The 12,358-nt window shown below is 46.8% G+C and overlaps 1 protein-coding gene across 2 annotated transcripts in view; it reads right to left on the minus strand.

Moving 5' to 3' along the window:
• Positions 1-2,451: 2,451 nt before the first annotated feature.
• Positions 2,452-12,358, minus strand: part of LOC105700395 — a 41,811-nt gene continuing 31,904 nt past the window's right edge. For both annotated transcript variants that reach the window (XM_012426201.2, XM_023434498.1), the window contains 2 exons: positions 8,354-8,411; positions 2,452-5,839 (listed from right to left, as the gene is read on the minus strand). In XM_012426201.2, the coding sequence (XP_012281624.1) occupies positions 5,706-5,839; positions 8,354-8,411 (192 nt within the window). In that variant the 3' untranslated portion in view covers positions 2,452-5,705. The remainder of the gene's footprint in view (positions 5,840-8,353; positions 8,412-12,358) is intronic.

Genomic DNA, 12,358 nt, shown 5'->3' on the forward strand with positions numbered 1-12,358 from the left:
CGGAAATTGCGGTTCCCAGGTGTGGGACAATTGATGAGCTTATTCCCCGACAGAAGAGAAATACCCTCTCCGTGATAAGGATCCTATTGCGGTTTCTGGGAATAAGGCGAGCCTTTACACCGAATATGACCGCCCCTTTCGGAAACAAGCTGTTTAGGTTTTTAACAAGTGTGCGCCATCCATTCCGGCGTTAACACCTCGGCTTTTGCGCGGCTGCTAGTCGGCGTTAAATTAAAGTCGGCCAATCGTTAAAACGTCAGAAACACCGAAAGCCCGCCATTCTGCGCCGCTTGAGACGCTTTTAATTATTTCCCGGCACGGCACGCGACACCGGGGACTCTTTCCGGTCAGTTAACGTTTAACCCGCGGATTAACCGGCGGTTAAACCTCCGAGCAGCGGCGCCGCGAAAAAAAAATCAATCCAGTCCTTCGTTAACGATAATCACCGCCGTTCATATCGCGGCTCCGTGTCCGATGGGAATTAATCTCCCCGCATTTCGGCATTAACCGCCCCCCAGAGGGGTAAAACTATTGTTTCGCATTTATATCCTCTCGCGGGACCTGTTAACACATTCGCGAGCGGCAAATTTTTGCCGGGTCAAATACCTGAGTACCGGGGAAAATAATGACATTCTGAAACTGCTCGCCGCGAACTTGTATCGTGTTTCATTATGGACGTGAATTCACGTCAGCGGTCGCTAATGTGTTAACACTAAACCTACTATCGGCGGGTCAAATAGACCATTTTAAATGGTACTTGTAATGGGGGTATAAATCGTCCGTAGGTTTAATGTTAATAACGACTTCGACGTCCCGTTTGCCGAGTTTCTTGGAGGCCGCTCTTGGATCGCCTCGCCTCGGGTATTAGCATATTTATTAGACGTCACTTTTCGAGATACGTTTTCTATATATCCGGCGACGCTTCGGTGGAACACTTCACCCAACGAGGGGCGAGATTACCTAACGCGAAATTCGAGAAGGCCGGTTTATCCACTTTACCCTGAAATGGGCGATCCGTCATTTCTGACAAGTCGGGGGCTTGTTCGTTACTCGGATCCGACAAAGTGTCTCCGGGTCTGACTTAACTAGGAAAGTACCACTCCATGTGGTCACATCCTCGAGCCACTTTCCGCAATTTACTCTAATGGATGCCACTTGATGTAACAAACCAGAAATTTATCGCAAAACAATTGATCTCTTTCAATGTTTAACCCTTTGTACTAAATGTATACATAGGTGTTTTGGTGGCCGAGAATAGATATATGACTACAAAGGGTTAATTTCAATAATTCTATGGTCTCATCCTCGTGCCAGATTTTCAATAATTTACTTGAAACGCGATTTAACCACCTTGAAATTGCTAGGAAAATATCTCTCATATTAAATCCTGTAAGGAATATTTTATTTCAATGTCTACCGTGTTAAATAGCATTTACTTGCACGTGTATACATTGCATGTAGAATGTCACAGGTGAATGAAACATGAATTAGTTTACTAAAACCTCCTGCCAAGAAGATTTCCATTGGCATGTTTCTAAACCCGGTACAATTTACCCAACTTTTTACCCTATTTTCCATATCGTCACTTACCCGCTCGTGACGTAAATGTGCGTTTTTTTATATACCGTGCGTCGCCGGTGACGTCAATGGCACGTCCTTTATGTCGGGCGTCGCCATTAAACAAGTTTCGCAAGCGGCGGATATGGCAGGAAATGTGTTAATTAATTTAATTTAACTACTTTAATAGAGTACTGGGGCTTCTACGTACCGACGGGCGACTCCGGGGCGGATTGTTGCTCATTGTTAGCCGACACTTATTAAAGAATCGGTACGCTCTGTGAAATCGTTTCGGACAACAGAGCGTACAAATTCTAAAATAAATATCCTAACACTGTCCACGGGTTCGTATCCTTCCTTCTCGGCTCCTTCGCTGTTACACCTGTCTTTCCAATTGCAAAAGAAAATAATAATCCCTGCGGAGGTGTCTGCGAAAAGCATTCTAATTGTCCGCGTTCTCTGGATAGACGCCTTTCGCGATTATTAAGCGGGGGAAATAAATTAATCGATTTCAGTAAATCAGCCTCGTTACCGAGTTTCCATGTTCTGGAACAGAGGGCTCAAGTACTAGTCGCCAATTATGGAACGTAACGTTAATTGTCGCCAGGATTAATGCAAAATTCATTCGCGACCGCATCTCCGAGGCTTGCGAAAATTCCCGGGAAACTCGAATCGAGGGATTAAGGTGATATGAAAGAGTCATATTTGATGTATATGTTTATATAAAGCTCTCAAATGTTGGTTAAAGAAGGACGTTATTCGTGAAATTTCACAAAAAAATTAGAGAACAATGTCTTTTCTCCTAAATTCCATTACGTATAAAATAAAGGAGAGTTCCTGGACGAGCCTTCCGATCGGTTCAAGTTTAATGTTACGTCTTTATTGCATGTTCTATTATAAATGTACAACTCGTCGGACATGATCAGCTTACATGGCTAAGAACCTCGCACCCCATTTCTCTATGTTATAATTAATAATATATTCAGCGGATTTAATATACGGGCGAGAGGGTCGATATTAAAACCATCGCCCCCGAGCCGAGTCCTTGTAGACGACGGGGTCGATTTCTGAAGAGGTCCTTCGAGGACGAGGACGAGTCGAGAGGACTTCCGGAAGGGGGCCTCGATTTTTGAAATTGAAAATCGACGAGGACCATCGACGAGGACGCGGCTCTTGGGGCGGCTTTCTTCCTACCCTAAGGATAATCAGGTCCTATGAGAGAGGATAACTCTGGCAAGGATAATCCCCTAAGAAGCGTGATTAAGTGAGAATATATCCGGTATTACTTCCCCTGGAGAACTTCCCTCCCACCTTCTTGGCCAAGGTGGTACCGACGCTTTGGCAGTCCCTCGGTGATTTTAATTAACTTTACTTGTTTTATTCCGTAGAAAAAGGAGAGAGAGAGAGAAAGAGAGCTAAAAGAGAGGCAGGAGTCGCGATGGACCTCGCAATTCCCGATTACGATGCTCAGGACTTTCAGGACTCTCAGGCACGCCTTCTTCCCGAATTTCCTTCCTTTAATTTAAGCCGAACCGATGGACTAATAATTCTCTCTTTTGTTTCAGATATCAGTGCCTCTCTGTCTTATTCATTTTTTTTTCTGAGTCCCAGGACGAGTGTCTCGGGTTTTACTGATACTTGATTTGTCTCCGCTCGCAGGAAGCTTAATTATTATTTTTTTTTCCTGTAATTATTCATCTTCCTTACACCGGTCGGCTTTTGTTTCCAATATGGCGGAACCCTTGTCAACCCTCTGAGTCCTGTATGATTAGTCCTCGGCCATCGCGTCTCGATGAATGGATCGAAGATCCTTTTTACAGGAAATCTCGGAGATTCGGGTTGGAAGGACGAGGTGAGGTCCTGGGATGGTCGCCAGGTCCTTCCATCGAAAGTGAATCCGGAGAACCGAAAGTCGCCGGAAGGAAAGGGCCCCGAGAATCTGCAGGAAAACGTGCAATTGCACTTTTCACCTAACCGGAAAATTCCCTCGTTGATAAACAATCGATCGACAATTATTTGGGAATTTTCTGCAGTAAGATGAAAATTAATCGGTCCATTTTTCTCGAATTTTCGCGGCTTGGCTTGACTCTTCTCTATTTTTGGGGGGGACCAGAGTCCTCGCTCTTTGTTAACGACTCTCGACGGCGTGTCGGAAAACGAATAAAGGAGCCAATAATGGTCTAAGGCTTTCGCGACTACTCATAAGTGGAGAATACTCGATCTAGTCCCGAAGTTATTGGATAGTGTCAATCGTGGCTCGTCCTAAACCGACTCTTAATGCCTAATCGGCATTTTCCATCCTGTCTCTGCCGTTTCCAGGACAAATTAGCTCCAGCCACTTATTTCCGATTTATCCGACAGCTTCTCATAATTATCCGCCATTTTCTTTGCCCTAGGCTCAAGCTATTTCGACTTGAAAGTCCCTCATTCGTGTGCGACCCTTCAGGTCCCAAAATTCAACGCGTCCACGCATTTACACGCAACGTAATTTATATCTCTTCACGCAACAACCGTAAATACATACCTGCGACTGGTTCTGCCTATGTATATAATATATTTCTTTATTAAATAACGTTATCACCCTAATCAAGCGATTTTCTTCGCGAGGAGACGTACCCGAGGCCAGCCCCGCGTCCGGTGGGAATATTTATAATATTCAAATAAATATCCCTCGCGAATATTATAAATTGCACCACCGGATCGAAACGTGACTGGCAGATGGAAGTGTTTTCCATTTCGCCCGGAAAAACAAAAAAATATTTCCCGACCGATCCATCGATACGATTCCACCGGAAAACTGAAGCCGCGCGCGGAGGCGCGATTCTCTTTGCTTTTCAACCGGGGAAAAAAATTATACAGAGTTCCCATATTTTTTCTGACCATTGTTGCCATCAGGAAAAGTGTTCGATCGGGCGAAGAAATTATTTCCGTCGGTTTCCGGGAACGGGGAATATTTTTTATCCCGAGCGGCTCGGGGCGATCCGCGCGTCCCTCGGTCGTTAGAATCCGTGACTAAGTCGTTAGCGGTAGTAATAATGATGTATTAATAGTAGTAATAATAATAGGTGTAATCTTCGTCTTTAGTATTATCTGTACGTCGGTACTCTCGACATGTTAAGTTTACTGTTAAAAATACGTCGCAAGGCCTTAGCCAATGGGCGCGTCGATGTGTGGAACTCTTCGCGAGAGTCTTCGAGGTGACTCGCTTCCCTCTCGTGTGCTAGTTATTATTTAATTTATTTTCCATCCTTGCTCGCTCTTCCTCTCGTCCCCCCTGCAAGATCGAGCAACGCGACCGATCGTTCTCCTTTCCCGTTTATAACCCATTCTTACGTGCCATTGAAGTCTGTCTTTTACGTTTTCCCTACTTCTTCCGCTTCTTCGAGCCGTTAGCTTCTGGTTTTCCCCGCTAGGAGCGCCGCAGCCAAATTCGAAACAGTCCCTTATACGTATTTACAGCGAGTTTCCGCTTACGGAGGTTCGACGGAAACGAGGCAAACCACTTTTGTGAAAAAGGGGGAAACATGAGGGGAGAAGAGGACAGAAGAACAGGGGACAGCGCGAGCGAAGACAGAGACGAGACGCACCTTCCCTGGATTCTTTCTTTCTTTTTTTTTTTTCGTCTAACTGCATAATCAAGCAACATCTGAATAATTACTCCGTGATAAGGCAATCCTTTGCAACATCATTCCATGGCCGGGTTATCTTCTCCTGAAACAATTGACAAGACCGGGCAATTTTTCATCGGGAAATCTTGCACAATCAGGGAATAATCTCGCCTTGAAAGTGTCTGGAAAAATTGTCCGTTACTCGTTATCATTTTATGTTTCGGGTCTTAAGGACCTCCGAGGTCGATTGTTGGGGCTCTTCGAGGTCCTTCTCTCGTCTCCCTCTCGCTCCTCGCGCAGCCTCCCTTTCCTCTCCTGAAAGACTACTTGCAATAATTCTCGCTAATGTTTATCTCTTTTAGAATGCAGCCTCGACGAGGCCCTGGGCACTCGACGCTCCTCTCTGTCTTGCACTACGGATGTCCGGGATGATCGCCGTTCCTCGAGGTGGCCCGAGCCGAAGAGCCCTCTCTCCAGGATCGCGCCCTGAAGAAGACGGGCCTCGCACGATTCGGGGCTCGGGGGAAGCTTTTCGAAGTATTAGCCACGACGTCCTAAGCCCAGGAGGACCAGGGTCAGTGCAAGAGACCAGAGGCTACCGGAAGATGCCGAGAGATCTGGTCCGGAGTTGCAGCCGTCCTGCTTGCAGCAGTACGTCCTCGTGCTCCAGGAATCTGCAAGAAATCCAGGAAATTCAAGAAAATGGGCCGGCCAACGACAACCGACGAAAGATTCCCTCCCCTCTATAATAGTCACTAATCCATCCCGATTGAATAATCTTAGTCGGGACTTTTAAAAAATGATTCCTCGAATTTTCAAGATTAATTTACAGGAACGATCAAGGCTGACACAATGAAACGAAGAAGTGAGAGTCTTAAGAGACAGGGAAATGGAAAGAAGAAATGGTACGCGCAGGGACCACTTATTAAGGGTAAATAAATGGGTCGAAAGCGAAAGGAAGGAAGACACCTCGAAGAATGGCGACGCGTTTAATAGAGCCAACGCGGCTGGTTTTATTAGTCGGGGAATCGCTGAAAGAGGGAGAAAAAGCATCGCGGCGGATGGAAAGGGACCCGTGGAGAAATGAGAGCGTCAAAAGAAGGCGAAACAGAGGACGAGGCCAGGGAAAAGGAGAGAACGAGCGACATACGAGGATCGGAGAGGCCTCGGGGCAGATTCCGCCGAACCTTTTCGATCCCCTCGTGCTCTTTTTTCGACTCCGTCTCGCTTTGTTCAAGGGGAGCGAGCGGCCCAGGACGAGCTTAACCAGAAATCGATGACATTTCAATCGCGTCGTGCCCGAGTCGGTGACAAGCCCGTGCCGAAAGGGGACCCCCTGTCGCACCTGCCCCCCTGCCCCCTGCGAGGGCCTTCGAAAGGCGAACGAGATTTCCATCGGATGCATCCCGGAAACCCCTTCCTTTTGACGCCCCCGACTGCGGTACTGTCTATTCGCCCCGAATTCCCGAGGGACTCTTTCAAAAGACCCTGCCAACCAAGAAAGGAACTCCCTGGTGGAAGGTTTAAAAAAAAAATCCTAGGGCTCGCTTCATTTTTATTAGGCTCCTCAACCTCCTTCCTTGACCCTGGACCATCGAAGACTCCCGGGATTACCCAATGAACGTTAAACTAAGATTAACCGTTGTACATCGGATTAACTTGTCATTCCATTTTTCTCCGGGCAAGTGGAAGTAATCGCGACCTGGTCAGCCCGCTAAACGTCGAGAATGTTAAGGAAAGAAAATGCATTTCTTGCGTGGGATAAAGTTTTGTAACTTTTAACACCCTACAAGGGAATCTCCTGGAGTAGACGTGTTTTTTTTTTTTTTCAATTTTTCTTCCGATCAAACTCTTATTCTTTTTCTATCCAAGGGAGTCTCGAGTGGAAGTGATCGCGCTCTGGTCAGCCAGAATTCGGACGCCCCTCTTGTCTTCTCGAGACAATGGACCAGGAAGACGCCGAGAAGAAGCGCGACAACTCCTCGGACAGAGGTCTCCAGGGTGAAGTCGCCAAGAATTTGTCGGAAGTCCTGGCTGACTCCGATCTATTTCCCATTAATTTTCGCCCAGCTGACGTCAGCGGCGACGCCGGCGTCGCCGGTCAGATCGGTCCCTCCTTTTTCGCGAAAGCAGATATCTCCGAGGTCGCCATCCATCCTCCCTCGGACCGAGGTTTCCTGTTTAATAAATTCACCGGCAAGGAAAGGAAAACTTTCCTCCCCCTATCTCTCGGCCGTCCCTAATTTATTCCCGGCCCAACCCTTACTCTCGGGGCGGCGGAATTTGATTCCTTCGAGGATCATCCTTACGTTCGGGAGATTCAACCGCCATCTCAATGTCGCCCCGAAAGGCCGAAGACTCAAAGCGAAAGGAAAAGCGCACGTGACGTCTTTGATCTCTGAACTCGAACGATGAGATTTTAAATGCCCATCCCGAGGGACCGAGGGGCTCTTCCGGTACTTCCTCTTCGGATGCGACGTAAATCGGTCGTGAAGAACGGCCCCGGATGTTACGAGTTCGAGGATCGATCCGAATCGAGGATGAAAAGCACCCGATCGCTCTTCCTTCTCCGGTACCGACTCTAAGACCTACTCAAAAAAATTATTCCTATCTCTTTTTAACCTCCTATCGTACTCCCACTCCTTTGACGCGCCTCAATAAAATCTTCATCGATCCAGAGAAATATTTTATCAATTGACTCGATTGTAATCCAATGCATCCGATGCTACGTCCCTTCGGAATTATCAGAATTTATTTGAGCCTGATCATTATTCTTTGGATTAAAAATATACCTCTTGGGTACTGTTTGTTTGTTCTTGATTTTTTTTTCTTTATTAATTTTTCATTCAATTTTATTCCCGCCTCGACAGGTGCCCGACAGGACGTCGGGGGACCGTGATGGGATAAATGGGATGGGAAATGCGCGGATGTAAATTTCTTCTAAGTGAGAAATTATCCGTAATTTAGGTGAAAAATGAGCTCCCCTTGCCAGGGGGAGGTCAACACTATAGAGCCCATTTGCGACTTCCCCTGATTGCATCCGAGTTTCAATGTTGCACGGCCCTCTAGGCGGTAGTGCTTCTCTTTCGATCAATGGGGGGAATTCCATGCAATTATCGGAGGTGGATAAAAATTGCACCACCCGTTGGGCCCTCCCTTTGAATGTTGCAGAGAGCCGATGCATTTACCTTTCTCCACACACGATGGAACGCAGTCACGCACTGTGGAGCCCTCGCTGACGTATTTCTGGAAAAGGCGAAAAAGGACCACATGTAAGTATTTATTTAAACGGAACAACGATCTCTAAAATATGCATAATGACATAAAGAAGGAAGCAATTAATACGCCACGTGAAAGTCATTCGTCAAACCGAGGTAAAAATGTTCATTGAACCGAAGAAATATCTCGTCAATTCGAAGAGCTTCAGTTGAGATAGACTGGAATTAATTGTATGCAAGGTTTCATACATTTCTGAAATTTCATCGGGTGGAGGAAGAGAGGGGAAATAATAAGAGAAGCTTATCACGCGCGGATCCGCACAAAAGATATCCGGGAGGACATCGAGGCGACAATTTCCCGGGGCAGAAAGCCCGATGAGAATGAAATTTCAGTGAATTTAAACACAGACGGATTATCGTCCACGTCGGGCGGAAAAACGTGACGAAATTGATAATGACCGGGTGGATATGCGAGGCGGCACCGGAAGATGAATTTCCCCCGATATAAAAGGCCCCTCCCGCTCGAATTTTCGCAACGCGTACAAAACGTGCCTCCGTGCACTGCGGAAGAGAGAAAGGGGAAAAAAAGAAGATTGTTCGGCGCCACCGCATGGCCGGGAATTATTAATCGTTTGTTAATTATTCCCGAGATGCGGCCACGTGTCGAGGGCGGCCGCGCGGCGGCCATCTTGTCGACGCGACGAGGGGTGAATTTTTTAATTTAAATCGACGTCCCTCCTTTCCGGGGGATCCCTCGTTTCCGGGTAATGGAGAATCCTCGGCCCCGTTAACATTTCACGTTTCTATTTATTCCCGAGCACCGAATCCTACCGAGGGAGGTTTGGAGAACGGGAAATGCCGAAAGAGAACGTGGCGGCGAAAAGAGGGATTCCAAGATGGCGGACGGGAAGACGAAGAATTGAGAGGTGGTGAAGGAACGGTGAGTGTAAAATCGATGAACAAAAAGGTGGTTCGCCGGCTTACGTACAAATGGCGAACAAAGAAAGTGGCGAGTAAGAAAATAAAGAGTCAACTAACAAGAACGTACCAAAAACAGGAAAATGGTGGACGAGGGAGCGTTAAACGGACAGGCGTGGAAAGAGTAATGGAAAAGTCTTACCGACCCACTGGCCAAAGTAGAGATAATTGATTTACGGTAACGAGGGTCGAACACTGTCGAGAAACGACTGCACCCTTAACGACCGGAAGTGGAGCAACGGATCGAGGCTCGCCCGGAATTCCGACATGGGAGCCTCCGTACACGAGCGGTACACGTCCTAGTACTTACACTGGCACGCGTGCAAGACCTGTACAGAGGTCGAAAAAAGTATACGTGGCCTCTAGGACCGCGATTCCGAAATTCCGGGCGTGAGCCGACGGAATTAAACTCCCCCCGTTTGTCATCCGCTGCGCAGAGGGCCGCGGAAAATCCTCCAGGAAGGGAAACGGAAATCCAGTCGGGGGTAATCTTTGACCGCGACGGATTTCCGGGGCTATTCTTCCGGGCGGCATCCCGAAGGATGAAAGTCAGGGTATAAAAGTCAGGGAAACGGATCTAGGTCCGACGTTAAACGATAAAGGGCCCGGACTATTGCATCGGGTGCAATCCGTTTCTGGCCGGCAACGTTTCCGGGACAGAAACGAATCAGGACCGAAGCCACGACTCGGCTGGACTTAACGAGATATCCCCTCTGTTCCTCTACTCCGTTTTACCGACGTGACCGCCGTTATTCCGTTATTATTGGCAAACCGGGAGGCAGTTTCCCAGACGGCACACCGTGGATTCCTTCGAAGTCCTGGACATTCCTTTATTAATATCCAAAGCACACGGGCTATAATATATTGCAATAAAATACTAAGATAGACTGTATTAATATAGGAAATAATTTCCAGAAAGAATTCCACGGCATAATGGAATTTTATTCCTATCCCGCATTTCTCATCCGAGGAGTACATCTCCGACGAGCCGAAATTAAAAGAAAATAAAATCGGCAGCGATTTTATTTTCGATTTTATTTTAATAATCAAAAAAAAAATAATAGAAACGAGAGGAAACGGAAGAATTTTCAGGGGAATTAGAAAAATTTTCAGGAAGGAAATGCGAGGCTTATCCGCCCTTCTTTCGCATCCCTCACCTGCGGAATTTCCGATAACCCAAAGTTGGCCCGGACGTGACGTCATAATAGGAGAATAATGAAGACAAATGAACGGCAGCCAGGAAGATTCGCGCCTACATCGGCGAGAAATTAAGCCCGATACGCCGACCCGAATTCTATTCCAGATATATATCAATTGAAATTGTCCCCATTGTTTCCCGGAGCCTGTGTCAGGACGCGTGTCGTCGTTCCTGGAAAAAGTGGACGAATCCCGGAAAAGTTAACTCGGCGGAAAGAGCCCAGGAAGGGATTATCCCTCATCCGTGTTAAGAATACCAGTTTGTTAATTAAAAAAACGAAATTCCGAGCGATTTACCACTACTGCGGTGATTTTGCTTACTTCCCGCGAGATTACCCCTCGCTGTATACTCCTGATAAGCGCAACCGTTTCATCCCTACGGACTGAAATTTTCAAAGATTTCGGAATTACTGCAATCTCTTGTATCTCTTATCCCACGAAGAACAATCCCTGGCCGTAAATTCCCGATATGAACAAGCTTAACATGTTGAAAAATTAGAATTCTTCAATGTTTCTCCTCGGTGTTGCAACTTTTCGTTTCGCAAAAATTCGCTATGAGAATTTCCTATTAAAGGCGAGTGCCCCTTGATTTTCTCGCAAAATCGACCTTTCATGATTTATGCAATCTTATGAAAATTTATGAAAATCGTCTTGGACGGGATAAGGATAAACCGATAAGAGCGATCAGCTGATTAGGTCGAATCCGAGGGCGAGGGACGCAATTTACCGATACTATTGGAAATTCGCCGATCAAATTAGCAAATTACTTTCTCCGCGAGTGGATCCACATGGCCTGATAAGCCGGGCCATGTCGCGTTATCAGTATTGGTATATGTATATCGAGATGGTCAAACGTGCCAGCTCGATGAGCGGCGAAGACTCGAATTAGCAGGTCCCAGAAGCGGAAACGCAATTACGCCCGATAGGCAAATCTAATTTTCCTTTGATCCTCCGGAAGGCGCACTTCGAATTGACCTCACCGACGCTTTCGAAATATTAAGGACACTCCTCCACTCCGAATTACAAGTGTGTCAAATTAAACTTGGGTCGTCGGAGAATCTTAATAATCGACTCCAAACTCGCGACCCTATTTATAGCACTTACACAAAATGACAAGCGATTGTTCCCGAAGCTCAAATGACTTTTAGAAAACCTACCCAAAAAATAAGAAAAATATCACCCTTCTCAGACTTCCCGAAAAAAAATCCCGGGATTTCGCCGCAATCACCAACAGAGTGTCTGATCAATTCCGACAAATTATGAAAATTACAACGCTCATTAATTTCGATCTGCTTAAAAAGTGGACGATAATCCCTGGAAATTCTTCTCCTTTTCGCTGGAATTTCCCAAAGAGTCTCGAAAAGACGTGCAGGATGAAAATGAAATCCTGCGACCTAGTATCCTTATGTTCAATTGATAAGAAAGAAAAAAATCCCTCTTCGATATCTCTCGGTCGAGCTTTTCCGCGACTTCGGGACCCCCCGCGATGCAGTTCTATGCACCGCTGTGCACCGCATGCACCCTTGGGGGTTCGGGGAGGCATCGCGCGGCCTGGGGCAAACAAAATTAATTTCCACTCCCGGGCTGACCTTTTTCTGGCATTATACGTCATATTTCGAAGCCTCCCCCCAGACTCCATTTTTCCGCTAGTCAGAGGGCGATCCATTAATTTCCGGAGCACGGACCAGTTCCGGACTAGTTCTCTATTAATTGCGAGCGGCCGAGCGAATCGTGGGGGGTGATGTTCGCGACTCCCCCACCCCCAGAGGGTCTTGCACCCCCCCGAAAATACTTGCAATC

This window comes from Orussus abietinus, unplaced genomic scaffold, assembly GCF_000612105.2.
Source record: "Orussus abietinus isolate OABI.00-Male unplaced genomic scaffold, Oabi_2.0 scaffold18, whole genome shotgun sequence".
In the NCBI taxonomy this organism is placed as follows: Eukaryota; Metazoa; Arthropoda; class Insecta; order Hymenoptera; family Orussidae; genus Orussus; species Orussus abietinus.